Source organism: Cetorhinus maximus, chromosome 13 (assembly GCF_964194155.1).
Source record: "Cetorhinus maximus chromosome 13, sCetMax3.hap1.1, whole genome shotgun sequence".
Taxonomy (NCBI): Eukaryota; Metazoa; Chordata; class Chondrichthyes; order Lamniformes; family Cetorhinidae; genus Cetorhinus; species Cetorhinus maximus.
The window spans coordinates 108,433,494-108,449,209 of NC_135891.1; the positions used below are offsets into that span (position 1 = coordinate 108,433,494).

Sequence of the window (15,716 nt, forward strand, 5' to 3'; positions counted from 1 at the left end):
ACTGGTGTGGTTACCAACTCTTAAGGACTAAGGGACAGGGTTCAGTATGAGGGTAGCGAATTTGATTCCTGATCTGTGCTGAGTTTTCTTATCTCAGTTGGGTTGGGGTGGGTGTGGGGCGGGGAGTGCGGGTGCAGACATTGCAGGTGCTATGACTGCTCTAAACATACTCGGGCTAAAGAGGGGAGAAGCCAACCTACATTTCTTCATCATTCTCCATTAACATCTGCTGGAAAGTGGATGCATGCAGAACATCTGGCAAGAATGTGATTAGCTTGACAACGCTCAATATTTATGCCTGAATGTGGCATATGCTTTCTTTGAGAGAAGTAGTGCTGGCAAAGTAGCTGTAGGCCACAAAGGTTGGGGAGGAGAGAGAAATGGACAATATGTTGTTTGATTTTCCTTTAACTTTTGGGGGGTAAGTTGTGGCGGGACTGACCTTCACTCGTGATCAACTCCACATGACTTGGTGGGATTTCCCCTGAGCTTCCTGTCCTTTTCCCTATCATCATTTGACTTAGAATGTCTTTTCTATTCCACCACACGACCTCCTCCCCAGCCCTCCATTCATCTCTCTCCATTTCTCCCTTCCCCTCAGCAAAAGCAGTATAACTTTGCACATCATAAGCTGTAAATGCTGAATGTGACTGGATTGATTGATAAGTTGGTTGACTCCAATGGACAATAGGACAGCATATATCCAGCAGATGTTGAAAATTCGCTGCAATGTCCAAATTGTGTGCAACTGTTCCCTTTGTTTCTATTTTCATCCTACTGGACTATTTTTCACTTTATTCCCCCCCCCCCCCCTCTGATTCTTGTAGGCTACTAATTCACGCCATATACCATTTACCCGTCACTCCTGTGCTTGCTGACCTACACTGGCTCCCATTTAAGCAACACATCAAAATTCTCATCCTTGTTTCCAAATCCTTCCATGGCCTCGCTTCTCCCTGTCCCTGTATTCTCCGATATCTCCACAACCCTGCGAGATATCTGTGCTGCTTTAATTCTGGCCTCTTGAGCACCTCCAATTTTAACCATTGCACCATTATAATGATTCGTGAAGCACCTTGGGATGTTTTATTCCATTAATGGTGCCACTTAAAGTTGTTGTTACAACAATTTCTTGGTAGTGGCATTGCCACTCTCAAATGCCTTTTCTTCTGTGGATGTTGGCAGTGTTGTTTGCTAGGCTGTTCCTTATTGCCTCCTGACATTCTGCATATATCCAATTTTCAGCAAGATATGCTGGGTAATAAGGAAGTCCCAGTGTCTATATTTATGTTGTCTAGTTGTTGCACAATCTGTTACTCCTTGCCTGCAATTGCCTTTTCTGCCATCAGCAAAATCCTATGCCAAAATCAGACCTGGGTCCTACATTAAGCATTGGCTTTCCCTACTAGGTTGTGGGGAATGCATCTCTGTATTTGACATTCTTATCCTTATTACTCTTGGAGTTAAAACTTTCACAAATTCTATTCTGTTACTGTTTTCATCAGTGGTACCAGATGATGAGAATCTGTGGAGTCAGGCACTGGGTTAAGCAATGCCCTTTCACCTCTGGGGTACTGGGTTCAAATTTAACCCAGACTAGCCAGATGAAAGTCCCTCTGTAGTGCGAAATGACCTTAGGCAGTCTCAATCCATAGGCTCACAGCACCAAACTGCCAAGAGTTTGGCAGTAAATTCATAAGTTCAGTCAGAAAGGCCACAGGATGGCTTTTCAAAGACACAGACAGATAGAAGGGAGTGCTTATTTTTTGGGAGCATATTTTTGGGGCTGAGAAGATGGCTTTTCTCACGGACTCATCACGCTAATAAAAATTATAGAGCCCCAGCTCTGATGTTTGGAATAGGTTTCTGTTAGATTAGGTGCCATACCATGATCTGGGATGGCTAGTTGCCTGAAATAAAAAGTTCCATTTCCTAACACTGACAACCTCTTGCCTTGATGAGCAATTTAAAAAAATAAATAAATAAAAGATTCTCAGCGCTTGCTATTTTGCCAGAATTAGTTGCTGCCCTCAAATTCCCATGACAGATGAAAATGAAACCAATTCCTTCCATCTTTTTAAATAAGAGTATGTACCCATGGGATTTTATGGTTGATCATGATTTGCTAGCTTCACTGGCTTTCTAATAATCTGAAAGTAGAATATGCCAGTTTTATCACAAAGCACCTTCGATTTTGTTTCTGGGGGAAAAATTGGCTGCAGAGCAATTTTCAAGGGATGCTGGCCAAGCATTGCAGACTCGATGGATGCAGCACACACTGAAACATCTAATCTACTAGAAACTTGCTTCAAACATTTGAAGCCTGTGCTCAATAAATTAAAGGGCCTCATCATCCTAGTGAAATGACACACACACAAGTTATGTTTCCGGCTATAAAACAAAAATGATTGTTAAAATATTTCAATCTGCTGCTCCTAGCGTTTTTTCCCCCACAATATCTTTTGTGTGCCCATCATTCCTCCCAGGGCGAACCGGTTTACTCTTGATAGCTCACTTTGTTGTGTACCTTGGGCCATATATAAGATATTTAAATTCCCTGTGGGGAATGTAGCTTTCCAAACTGTTGGGCCTTCCAAAAGTCAAACAAGACAAATCAGCAGCACGGAAAGCTTAGTACATAAAGCAGTGTCGCAATAAACAGAGAATGCGTCACCAGGCCCAGATGTCAGGAGTTACAGGCTGCTTTTGATCCGTGTCCTGCAGTTTAAACACTGCCACTCAACAGCAGCCCCTCCACGTTTTTCCATCTTGTGGATGAAACATTTAACCGTGATCGGGTTGACATGAAAGATCCCAAGCAACTATTTGGTAGAAGAGTGGGGAAGTTTTCCCCAGTACCCTGGCCAATATTTATCCCTCAATCAACTACACTAAGACAGATTATCTGGCCATTATCAGATTGCTGTTTATGGGATCTTGCTCTGTGCAAACTGGCTGCCAATTTCCCCTCCCCTCTAAAGTACTTCATTGGCTGTATAGCATGTTGAGATATCCTGAAGTCATGAGAGATGCAATATAAATGCAAATCTTTTCTTTCCTCTCACGCCCCAAATGTGGTCAGTTCTGTTTGGTAGAATTGCTTTATGAGCATTTCCTTGTGGCTGTTATTCAAATACTGTATAAGCCTGGGATGTTCACAATCTATATCAAAGATTTGGATGGGGGGGGACCAAATGTAATATTTCCAAGTTTGCTGATGACACAAAACTAGATGGAAGTGTGAATTGTGAGGAGGATGCAAAGAGGCTTCAAGAGGATTTAGAGAGGCTAAGCGAGTGTGCAAGAACATGGCAGATGGAATATAGTGTGGAAAAATGTAAAGTTATCCACTTTGATAGGAAAAAGAGGAATACAAAGTATTTTTTAAATGGTGAGCGATTGGGAAGTGTTGATGCCCAGGGAACCTGGGTGTCCTTGTTCATGAGTCACTGAAAACTAGCATGCAGGTGCAGCAAGCAATTGGGAAGGCAAGTGGTATGTTGGCTTTCATCACAAGGGGATTTGAGTATAGGAGTAAAGATGTCTTGCTACAATTGTGCTTAGCCTTGGTGAGACCGCACCTGGAGTATTATGTACAGTTTTGGTGCCCTTGCCTAAGGAAGAATATATTTTCCATAAAGGGAGTGCAATGAAGATTCGCCAGGCTGATTCCTGGAATGGTAGGATTGTCCCATGAGGAGAGATTAAGGAGATGGGGCTTGAATTCGCCAGAGTTTAGAAGAATGAGAAGCGATTTCATTGATATATTCATACAATATTCTTACAGGGCTCGGCAAGGTGGGTGCAGGAAGGCTGAGTCTAGAACTAGGGAACGCAGTCTCAGAATAAGGGGTAGGCTATTTAGGACTGAGATGAGGAGCAATTTCTTCAGTCAAAGGGTGGTGTACTTTTCAAATTCTCTACCCCAGAGGGCTGTGGAGGCTCAGTCATTGAGTAGATTTAAGACAAGAGTTCGATAGATTTCTATAATAAAAGCAAAATACTGCGGATTCTGGAGATCTGAAATAAAAACAAAGTGCTAGAAAATTTCAGCAGGTCTGGGAGCATTTGTAGAGAAAAAAGAGTTAATGTTTCAAGTCCAGTGTGCCTCTTCTTCAAAACGATGGATTCCTAGTTAGTAAAACCATGAAGGGGTGTGAGGGCAGTGCAGGAAAATGCTGTTGAGGTTGAAGAGCAAACATAATCTAATTGAATGGTGGAGCAGGCTCAAGGAGCCGAATGGCCTACTTCTGTTATTTCCTATGTTCCTAATGAGGCTTGCTGGGCTATCTGGTAGAAGTGTCAGTTCCAGCCATTGTTCTGTCTACATGCATGTGCCTCTAGCAAGTGGATATTGGTTGGATGTGAGAACCTTAGTTTCCTCTTTTTTTCTGTCTGCCTCCCTCCCCCTACCCCACATACACAAACCATCTGGAGACAGAGACCAATTCCTACTCTCCTGGATCTCTTTAAATTCTGCTCATTTTGATTTTGGCTGCTATGTGCTTGAATTTACCCCTGACTGAAGGAAGCACCTCTTCATATCTTTAAAACATCTGAAATATGCCTCTCTCTTTCTGGTCATTTTTAATCTCGCCCCTTTTATATTCCTTTTGACGGCTCTGCTGTTATCTAGACTGAGTGTAATTTAGCACAGACTAGGGATTAAACCTAGTTGTCCTCTGGTCTAAATTGATGAAGCCTTCGCTGAATGGCGTAATTACCTGTGGGAGAAGGAACGAGATGTATAACTATGATGTCCTTTAAATAATCCGTACTGATTTTACTTTTAAAATCAAACTCAGATATCAAAGATTCCATTTTAATAAGCTGTTTCCTGCAGTGCATCTATTCCACCTGCTGCTGCCTTTTTCTATTGAACTGCCTAAGCTTAATAGCTTTCAATGAAGCCTCATTAACCTTTTAGCCCTGAAAGCTGGGGCGAGGAGGGGAGGGAGAGAACCAAGTGGCATCAATTGAAGTGACTGCCGTTAAAAATACTCTGACGGAGACAGAGGTCTAACGAGCGAAATCTGTCACCCTTTGTACTTTAATTCTAGTAATGTCTCGAGTACCTTGCTACTGAAAGCTATTGTGAGCTTCACCATCAAATTTCCTTATGCATCATGTTGCTTAATGCAAACTAATATGGACGTTCTTATTAATAGTGATAAATTTGGGTGAAAGGTATCCAAGGCAATACAATAGAATAGGAAAGGAAAAGCAGCTGAATCCTGAAGGCTTGTGTTTCTGTCATTCAATCTCAGTCTTTCAGCACGGGAAAAGGCCGTTCATCCCATTATGCCTATACAGGCTCTTTTGAAAGAGTTATTCAGTTAGTCCCACTTCCCTGCTCTTTCCTTGTACTTCTATAATTTTCTTCCCTTTTACAAATATACATCTAATTTCCCTTTGAAAGTTATTATTGAATCTGCTTTCAGCACCCTTTCAGGTAAAAATTATCTTCATCTTCTTCCTTTGGGTGTTTTTTTCCCCAATTACCTTAAATTTACTACCCCCCCCCCCCCCCCCCCCCCGCCCCACCACCCCCAGGTTGTTGAAAGCATGAAGGTATCACTGAGGGAGTTGAGGATTTTCACAAGTTGAATCTGGGGAGGAATGAGTTAGAGTAGAAAATAGTAGGATTTGTCGTGATTTCAACTGAGTAATGTGGGGCGATGAAAGTGCTTGAGATTGCATATTGGGACCTCGAGTGAATTGAGTAGGAAGTTGAAGAGCGACCCCTGTGTTAGGGGTTGAAATTAGAGCCTCAAGAGAGGGTAAGGAAAGATTTGTTCTTGTCTTCTGTCCAAGAGTACGAAGGAAATGTAATTTTGAGGTGGTAGAGTTGAAAGTGTCTTGCTTTCCCTGTGGGAGGTTGAAAATGGGATTAGGGAGCCGTGGGAGCCATTTTAAAATGTGTTCTGACATTTTTTCCTTGTTTGCAAGCCTTAAGATGGAATGTGAAAAACTGGCCAGTGAGAAGACAGAGATGCAGCGACATTATGTGATGGTGAGTACGAGATCTTCAATAAGAGTTGTACAATGCAGCACTGTCTTGACCTTCAATTCATCATTTTGTCTAAGAGTTGAAAATTAATAAATAAGAGCGAGTAATGTCTTGATTGCTCTTCTAATTAAATACCGTAATGAGGTTACTGGTACAATGGGTTTGTAACAGATCTAGATGTAAGACTTCCTGTTTGTCGTGTTTATTTCTAGTCATGTGACATTGCATGTGACATTGCTAATGTAATATGTAAAATGTAGTGGTAGTACCTGCATCTATCGTTTTAATAGCCAACAAGCCCTGCTATTCAGCCCTCTGACCACTGCTGACACTATCGTATCAGATGCTTGTGTTGATCAGCATTTTTGCTTTTTCCCTTTATTATTTCCTTAGATTAACCATATACAAGCCAACATAGAAAACTGACATGCTGAACAATGGCTACTAACAGTAGCACATCAAAAAAAAAACCTCTGACAGTGAAAATGAAGAGTTAGACTGGAAGTGCTGTGGGACACAGACTTACCATAATCTAAATTGTGGATGTAGCAAATACAGATATCACTTTTATTAGAGAAAAAATTCTAAAGTACAGAAAAGGACTGTTTGCAGTAGTAGTGGAATTAGAAATTACTGAAAATTGAATTGTGCACTGAAGGCACAAGATTTATTTTCACATTTGATCCTGGGACCATTCCCAAAACTTTGCCACTTTATTTGGTGTACTTTTCTGATATTTTTGAGCCTACGCTGCTGCATGTAACTTATTCCACTCACCCATCACTCACGTCCTTGCTAATCAACATTGCCTCCCTCTCCCCCAGTGTAAAATTCTCATCTGATATTTGAATCCCTCCCGGTCTCTTAGCTCCCTACATTTATAACGTCGCCCAGAGCTTTCTTCAATTTGGGCCTGTTGTACATGCAACCCTCCCTTTTGTCTCTAGAATTGACAGCCATGGCTTCAACTGCATAGGCCCAATGCTCTGGAATTACCTCCTTGAAAACTTCAATCTCCTTTAATGTCCATCTTAAAAAACAACCTTTTTTTGACCAAGCTTTTGACTTGTGCCTTCAAGATGGTGTTTTTTTTCACATTATAGACTTATATAAATGCAAGTGATTGCTGTATGCAGTTTTGACATTTAAACCAAAAATAAAGTCTCTTGGAAGCATTGTAGGTATTTTAAACATTAAAATAAATTGAATAGCCAGGTCTTCAGTACAACTGCACAGAATGCGGGAAATCTAACCCCAGCCATATCATGTGGTCACATGAGTACAAAAGCCAAGCAGCAGTATACTAACAAATAACTCACAGGGCAGAATTTTGCCCTTGATGGGAAGGTGGGCCCGACTGGCTTGGCGGCGGGCGGGCGGGCAGCCGATCGCCGCCGCCGAAGCGGGCCCCGCCGCCATTTTGAGTGGGCGGGTCAATTAAGGCCCACCCAGAGGGCCGCCTGACGGGAAGCGCTATGTGCTTCCTGTGCCTGGGGGGAGGGATTCCCCAACTGTCAAAATGCGCTCTTTCGCGCATGCGCACATCTCCCTGAGACTAAGCGCTCTCTCAGGGAAATCGGTGAAAGCTTTATAAACATCAAAAATAGAAAAATAAAAAAATTATTACAATGTCCCCCTCATGTGGCAATGTCACACGAGATGGGACATGTTAGTAAATATGACTAAAACTTTGTTAAACTTTTTAAAAACAGACATGAAACCTCATCCCGCCGGTGGATGAGGCTTCATGTTTATTCTAGTTCCCGCCGGGGCTTCTGGCCTGCCCGCCAGCCTTAAGGTTGGACGGGCAGGTCCTTTAATTATCCTGTCAATGGCCTCAATGGGCCGTTGACAGGTCAGCGGGCGGACAGCTGATTTCGCTGTCTGCCCGCCTTCCTGAATATTTAAATGGGGCGGGATGACATCAGGAGTTTCCCCCTGACGTCATCCCGCGTCATTTTTGTGTTGGCGAGCGGGCCCCGCCCCCAACTCGCCGACGGAAAAGTTCTGGCCATTGTCTCTGAACCTGACTCCAATAGCAATCCAGGAGCAGGCATGGGATTATGTCAGTTGCAGGTACCGGTATTATGATTTGACTAATTTAAATAAATAATTTTGCAGGCCCAAAAACACCTCTGAATATAAGCCTTGTGGCATGTGAAAATAAAGGATTAGACTCAGTGATGTGGGATAGGGGCGTGTGATAAGCTAAGCTGCCGGTTTGCCCAACGAATAAGGACAAGCCAATGTCATTGGAGCAAATAGGGGGAGATGGTGGCGTATTGGTAATGTCACTGGACTCGTAAACCCAGAGGCCAAGGCTCTGGGGACATGGGTTCAAATCCTACCATGGCAGCTGTTGAAATTTAAATTCAGCTAATAAATCTGGAATTATAAAGCCAGCCTCAGTAATGGTGACCATGACAACTATCATTGACAGTTATAAAAAACCATCTGGTTCACTTTAGGGAAGGAAATCTGCCATCCTCACCTGGCCTGGCCTACATGTGACTCCTGACCCACAGCAATGTGGCCGATTCTTAACTGCCCTCTCAAATGGCCTAGCAGCTCAAGGGCAATTACTGATGGGGCAACAAATGCTGGCCTTGCCAGCAATGCCCACATCCCATGAAAGAATATAAACAAATCTGTTGTGATGACAGGGTCACTCTTTCCCTTCCGCCTTTTCTTCTTTCAGATGTTAATTAACCTGTGGTGCATTTCAAACCACTTTCAGTTTGTGAGGCAAGAAATGACTGTTGCTGATTATAAGAGGTGAATGTTGAACAAGCTTGTATGACATCCCTCTGTTTGCTATTTTTAACAGAGAAGTTAACCTATTTAAAATAGCCGGTTAATGCCATGTCCCGCCATCCCCCCCCCACCAGTTTGATTAGTGGGCTGAGTAAAGTCCTCTATACACTAATCTATTATTACCAAACAGCAGAAATGCACTGCCAGCAACAGGGGTAATTTTTTAAAAATTCATTCATGGGATGTGAGCATCAATGGCCCGGCCAGCATTTATTTTTTGTCCTGAATTGCTCTTGAGAAGGTGATGGTGAGCTGCCTTTCTGAACTACTGCAGCCCATATGGTGTCGGTACACCCACAGTGCTGTTCAGGAGGGAGTTCCAGGATTTTGACCCAGCAACAGTGAAGGAACGGCGATATATTTCCAAGTCAGGATAGTGTGTCGCTTGGAGGGGAACTTCCAGCTGGTGACGTTCCCGTGCGTCTGCTGCTTTTGCCCTTCAAGATGTTAGCGGTCGTGGGTTTGGAAGGTGCTGTCTAGGGAGGCTTGGTGAGTTTCTGCAGTGCGTCTTGTAGATGGTACACACTGCTGCCATTGTGCGTTGGTGGTGGAGGGAGTGAATGTTTGTGGATGGGGCGCTAATCAAGCGGGCTGCTTCATCCTGGATGGTGTCAAGCTTTGAGTGTTGTTGGAGCTGCACTCATCCAGGCAAGTGGAGAGTCTCCTGACTTGTGTTTGTAGATGGCGGACAGACTTTGGGAAGTTGGGTGAGTTACTTGCCACAGGGTTCCTAGCCTTTGACCTGCTCTTGTAGCCACAGTGTTTATATGGCTAGCAGGTTAATTAATGAGTAGCTTATTGTCTTCTGCCATCATGCCTCACTCTGAGATCCTTGCTTATGCTCTTCCTCTTCTGTTATTATACAGAACAGGGGTATATAGATTGGCAAGACCATTCTTTGGAGTGGAGCGCGGAAGTGGTGATATGAAAAGCATTGTCTATAATGATAATGACTCTTTTTGTTAAACATGGTGCAGTGAAATAGCTATCAGACTCCAGAAGTCTCTGTTACACTGTCTTCAACTGTCTTCTGGCTGAGCCTGGCTGAGCTACTTTTTATGGGGTGTAAATCTACATTCTTGCACTAATAGAGTAACTGCAAAAAACTAGCATGAGCTAATATTTCATGTTGGGATAGAACTCTCTTAGTTACTGTGCAACAGTTGAAACATTCTTTAAGCTCCAGTGTCTTAGCTTCAAATTCGCCAAAATTGCCAGTGTGAATCTTATCTTCTTCTAGCTTAAAGGAAAAAGGGAAGTTTGCGTGGGATGGATTTAGTGACTCGCACCATTGGGCTCTTTAAACTATAGCCCACAAGCACCATACGAACCTAGGCAGTTCAGGCTTCAACCCTGGCAACTCTGTTTTATTTCAGTGTTGTATTTCTTGCTTGCACGTTAGCCCTGTTTGAATTCTACGGGCCAGAATGTTTTGAAAAGACTGCTCTTAATGCTGTTGCTTCATTGGTTGCCAAGTTCTAAATTGGAGCATCTACATCTGTTGGTATTGGCAGGTTGAATTACATGCAAATTTAATGGGTACATTCTTTTTAAACTTTTCATATGTGGTTTGGGAGTCTCCATGGTGTGCAGCAAATTGGCAGACGAGGACAAAATGTTTGGACTATTCTGGCCTAATTGCTCATAATGTCTATTTAATTGGACCCTGTCTTTGGAAGGACTACGGTTTGGTTGTTGTCAGGTATTGAGCCATGTGTTTATATAAGGGGCAGGGGTTGAATACATTATTTGGGCCCTACTCCAAAATATTATCTGCACTACTTTTTGACCAGTGATTACTGGATGTAGAAGTGGAAAACCTTGTCTTCACCTTTTAACTTTCCTTCCGTTTTGAATGAGCAATTTGACCAAAAAGTTCCTTGTGAAGAGCCTCCACAGGATAATGAGTGATATGTGGGAAGTCTAATATGGTGGCCATCTCATGCTTAAATCATAGCGGTTGGCTATGGCTTTGGGTGCCAGTTTGTTTCCTGGGGTTGAGGTATCGAATGATTAAACCTGAGATCCAAGGAGTTTAAATTGGGTGTAAACTTGTGGCCATCTTGGTTGAAATTCATCTCAATTTAAACTGATTCATGACTATTCTTTTGTGCTATGGCTGCAATGTTTAAAAATCAGGCCTTGATAGTGGGGGAAAAGTTGTTCAAGAATCACTCATATTTATGGAGCACTAAATATAATATGTGAATGGAGGACCATGTCTCCTTTCACCCAATGGTGATATAAATTGTTCAGAAGAAGAAAGAGAACCCAACAGGCCGTGATTCATTAAAACGCAAGGCAATAGAACCAGAAGAAAATAATTTCATCATGCTCTCTTGCACTGGACTCTGCAAAGTGATTTACTTTATTTGTTCAGCGGACATGGGTAGGGTGCCCAAGAAGCTAGTGGCAGGCCATCACCTTAAACTACTGCCGTTCTCCAATGATGTCCTCCTATGCTGGCATCGGAATTCCTGGATTTTACTCATGTGGCAATAAGTCAGGATGGTTTGTGACTTGGCAGAGAACGTACTGTTGATGGTATTCCCAAGATATTGCTGCTCTTATCTGCTTTGTCAGTAGAGGTCACAGAGTTGGGGGAGCAGTTGAAGTAAGCTTGGTTCGAACATTCATAGATGCAAAAAGGAAGGGTGTAAATCCAAGCCTCAAGTTCCTATCTAGAAATTAGAATACGCCAACGCAAAAAGAAAATCCTCCAAGGGGCTGTCTTGCACCTCCGTTTGGTGAGGTATCGCTTCAGCCAAAAGTGTTTAGGCTATCTGTTACATTACCATTGAAGTTCTAAAACTTTGTCTGAATTTTTTTAAATTTTAAGCGACAAGATGAACATGTCCCAGTGCTGTCTGATAATATAATGTAACTGGTGTAAGTGAGGAACTGTAAACCTGGAAGAAAAAATACTGGAAACACTTGGCAGGTTAGGCAGAACCTGCAGAGAATGGACAAGTTAGCATTTCAGGTGTTGGACCAGCTGGAACTTTGGCGGGTGGATTCACACTTGAAATGTCAGCTTATCTGTTCCGTCCACAGAGGCTGTCTGACTTGTTGAGTGTTTCCACTTTGCTGATGGGGAGCTCCACACGTGTGGCAGCCTGCTGCATGCACAGGGCTCTGCTGGAGCTGCACCTGATCAATGCGCCGCAGAAGACGGCTGATTGCCGAACTGCAGCCAGGAAAATGGATACCCGAGACCGAGGAAACTGCTGGACAGCAGGTGCCCGCGCACCCCGGCCCAAATCCTGCCTTTTCGCCTGGAGTCTCTCTGAACTGAAGGGGGCAAGCGTTGGAGAGCTGGAATTAATGTCCGGGAACAGACGCATGACAGAGAGTGTGATGGATAAAGTTGGCCTTGAAACAAGGCAGCAGTGTCACTTGAATGCTTTCTGGTTGCTTTTACCTCCTGGTTTGAATGAATCCCAAGTTTCTTTTTCCTGTTTTTTATTTGTAGAATTTTGCATCCTGAATTTTTTAGACCAATTATTTTCCTGTGGGGCACGGAGGGGTGGGTGGGGGGTGTGCGGGGGTAGGTGGTAAAAAGTTTGTTGTGAAGTTTCAGCTATTTTTAGAAGATTGAGAGGGAGATATGGTAATTTTCTTAAGCATACTGCTGTTTGCTTTGGATCAAGCAAAGCATGACTGAAAGATGTGGCAGCAACAATCTCTTGTGGTGTTTTTGGCAGATACTCTTAAGGGTTTCAGAAAAGCTGGGATAAGTAGCCTCCCAGCTGATAATGATTGACGCACAAATAAAAGTTAGCTAAGTATTTGCTAAAGGAGGGGGTCACGATTCGAGAGCTTAGATGGCTTTAAAAGGCAAGTATTCTCCTTTTATAGGATGTTGACGCTTGGCATCCCGCCAGACTTGTAAACAGAGGTGTGCAATGACGCATCAAAGTACAGCATGTTGTACTTTTATTAAAACCTGATTTTGAAAGTTCCAACAGTGCCAAGAAAATAAATTGCAGAAGTTTGCGCTGGAGCAGTTTTATAGCTGATTTGCCATTTTCTCCAGTGACCAATTTAGAAATTTCATAGGCTGTTGTAGCAAATATGCTAATTCCCTGGAAACTCCCCAGAAACAATGACTGAATCCCTTATAAGATAACTTGCCATGCAATGCGGCTTAGAAAGGAAACTGTTCAAATTACTTCATGGCCTCACCCCTTCTTTTACCTCTGTAACCTTCTACAGCCTTACAATCCTCTCCGAACTCTGCTTTTCTCTGAACCTGGCCTCTTGTGCATAGCCACATATTCTTTTGCCCTATGTTGTCAGCTGTGCCTTCAGCCATCTAGGCCTTGAGCTTCCTCAAGGTTTCTTCCTCAAGCCTAGAGCACTGGAATTTCTTCTTCAAACCTCTCTGCCTCTCCACCTTTAAGAAGCTGCTTAAACCTACCTCTTTCACCAATCATTTAGTCAATTTCCCCAAATATCTGCTTCTTTGACTTGGTGTCAATATTGAAGGACCTGTCCTATGAAGAAAGGCTGAAGAGGTTGCGCCTATATCCATTGGCGTTTAGAAGAATGAGAGGTGATTTTACTGAAATGTGTAAGACCCTGAGGGGATTTGACATGGTGGATACTGAGAGGATGTGTCCTCGTGTGGGGGAGACTAGACGTAGAGACCACTATTTCAAAATAAGGGGTGTCCCTTTTAAGGCAGAGCTGAAGAGAATTTTTTTCCCTTGGAGGGTCGCTAGCCTGTGGACTTCTCTTTCCCAGAAATCAGTGGAGGCTGGGTCATTGAATTTACTCAAGGCAGAGTTGGATAGATTTTTGATAGACGATGGAGTCGAGGGTTATGGGGGGCAGACATGAAAGTGGAGTTGAGACCACAACCAGATCAGCCGTGTGATCCTGTCAAATGGGGGGACAGGCTTGAAGGGCCACACTCCTGCTCCTAAGTCCTATGTCTGATTTACAATCCTCTGAGGTGCTTTGGTGTGTTTTACTGCGCTTTTGTATACAAAATATCTATATTTATAAAACAAATTGTATGGCAGTGGCGGCAGGAGGAAATGCCGAATGTGGAGGGGGGTTGGAAGTTTGGATCTATAGGCAAATGCGTTGAATGGGTTGAATCCTGAGCACTAAACCATTCAAATTGGAGTAATGCAACATTGAGACAGATGGAAGTACACTGGGAATTTCTTGGACTGAGGTTTTAATAGAGCAAGTTACAAAACCACCATTGGTTCAGTTTCCATTTTATGATCTGAAGCTGCAAGTTATAGCCACAAATTTGTTTCAATGGTTGCATACCTTCTTGGTTCAGCTGGTGGCATTCTTGCAATGTGTTCCAGTCCCACTCCAGCGTGCTCATAGTCAAGGCAGACACTCCAGTGCTACTGAAAAAATGCTGCTTTGCTGGAGGTACTGCCCTTTAAATAAACCTTGTAGAGCTTTCACCAGGTTATACTTGCCAGAGTAATTTGGCCAAAGCAGAGCAAAAGTTTGAGGGATTTTTGTGTGCAAGCAATGCCCGGTGTAAGTAGAGTTTCCGCAATCTTTTACGTGCTGGTTTAAAACTCTGGCCCTGCCCACAAAACTACCAAGCCCCCAAATCAAATTAGTTTGCGTGACAAGTTTCTACTAATTGTGCTGTTTGTGATCTTTCAAGAGGGTTCTTAATCTTAAGTTTTCTTTTAGGTGCATGGGCACTAAACCTTTTTCAAATATATTAAAGAAAAATGAACTTGCTGAGAAATTGACTAGTGCCCACAATGAAATGAGTAAATAGTTTTCAGTTATTTAACATTGGGTTATTCACACCTGGTAGACCAGACACTTGTCTAAAAATACAATTTTTTTGTAATCAACCCATTTTAGCTGCATTGCTAAATCTGCAGCAGTGTAACCACCCTCATGTATGTCAAGACAGGTTTTGTTTAATGTGGGGGCATTTTAAAATGCTGGCCTATTGCGTTGATCCATGGAAGATTTTGCATTTGATTATACAAATGAGTTTAAGCGTTGACTTCAGCAAATTAGTGCACTTTGCCCCCAAAGGGGAAACTCTACCCCTTTTATGCACAAGGTCCTGTTTTCTTTCTTCTGTTTTATGTGAAGAAGAGGAGGCAGTTCTCTTACTGTTCTGGCTAACAGGCTTGCCTCAGCCAATTTAAAAAAAAATTGTTGATAGGTCATTCATTGGGAAGAATGCTACTACGTTTTCCTATATAACATTTCAATTTGAAGAAGTTCATGATTTATGAAAACATAGGAACAGGAATAGACCATCTAGCCGCTCAAGTACGTTCTGCCATTCAATGAGATCATGGCTGATTTGTAAAGTGTTTTTAGGTGCCTTAAAGATGTGAGTTCTTGCAACACTGTGAGAAAATAAGGATTTTAAGTTCAATTGTATATCAGAGTTTCACCATTCCATGATGTGATTTGTAGCAATGTATCAAACAATTAAGCCAGATAACTTCTGTGTTTGGACCATTATGCAAGACAATTAATGTTGCTCAGCATAGGAGATGCAAACAACAAATTTAGATAAAATAATAACTATTGTGAAAATTGTTCTCTTGGTGCTTAACACGTTTGTCTGACTGTTAAAAGTTTAAAATGAAATCTGCTGCCTAAGAAGGATCTCTTGGGGGCACTGGATTGAACTATGGGCTGAGATAATCTGAAACAGACTCTTTCTTTGTTACCTGGACATGCCTTTTAATTTGACCTAGTTCTCAAGGCAAATGCCAGTACCCTTGGGATATGGCAATTCAGCGTTCATCTATAAGCTGCTGAAGTACAGAAGCCTGGAGTATCGAAGATTTTTGTTTTTGAGAAACTTTAAACAAAATTAGATTTTAAAAACATGTCACTCTGGAATTTGTGCAGAAGTGGGCTTGCAGACGTTCTA

At 42.6% G+C, this 15,716-nt stretch overlaps 1 protein-coding gene across 4 annotated transcripts in view; it reads left to right on the forward strand.

Moving 5' to 3' along the window:
- Nucleotides 1–15,716, forward strand: part of LOC144688932 (transducin-like enhancer protein 1) — a 173,447-nt gene that overhangs the window by 16,379 nt on the left and 141,352 nt on the right. For all 4 annotated transcript variants that reach the window (XM_078555971.1, XM_078555970.1, XM_078555972.1 and 1 more), the window contains exon 4: nt 5,950–6,013. In XM_078555971.1, the coding sequence (XP_078412097.1) occupies nt 5,950–6,013 (64 nt within the window). The remainder of the gene's footprint in view (nt 1–5,949; nt 6,014–15,716) is intronic.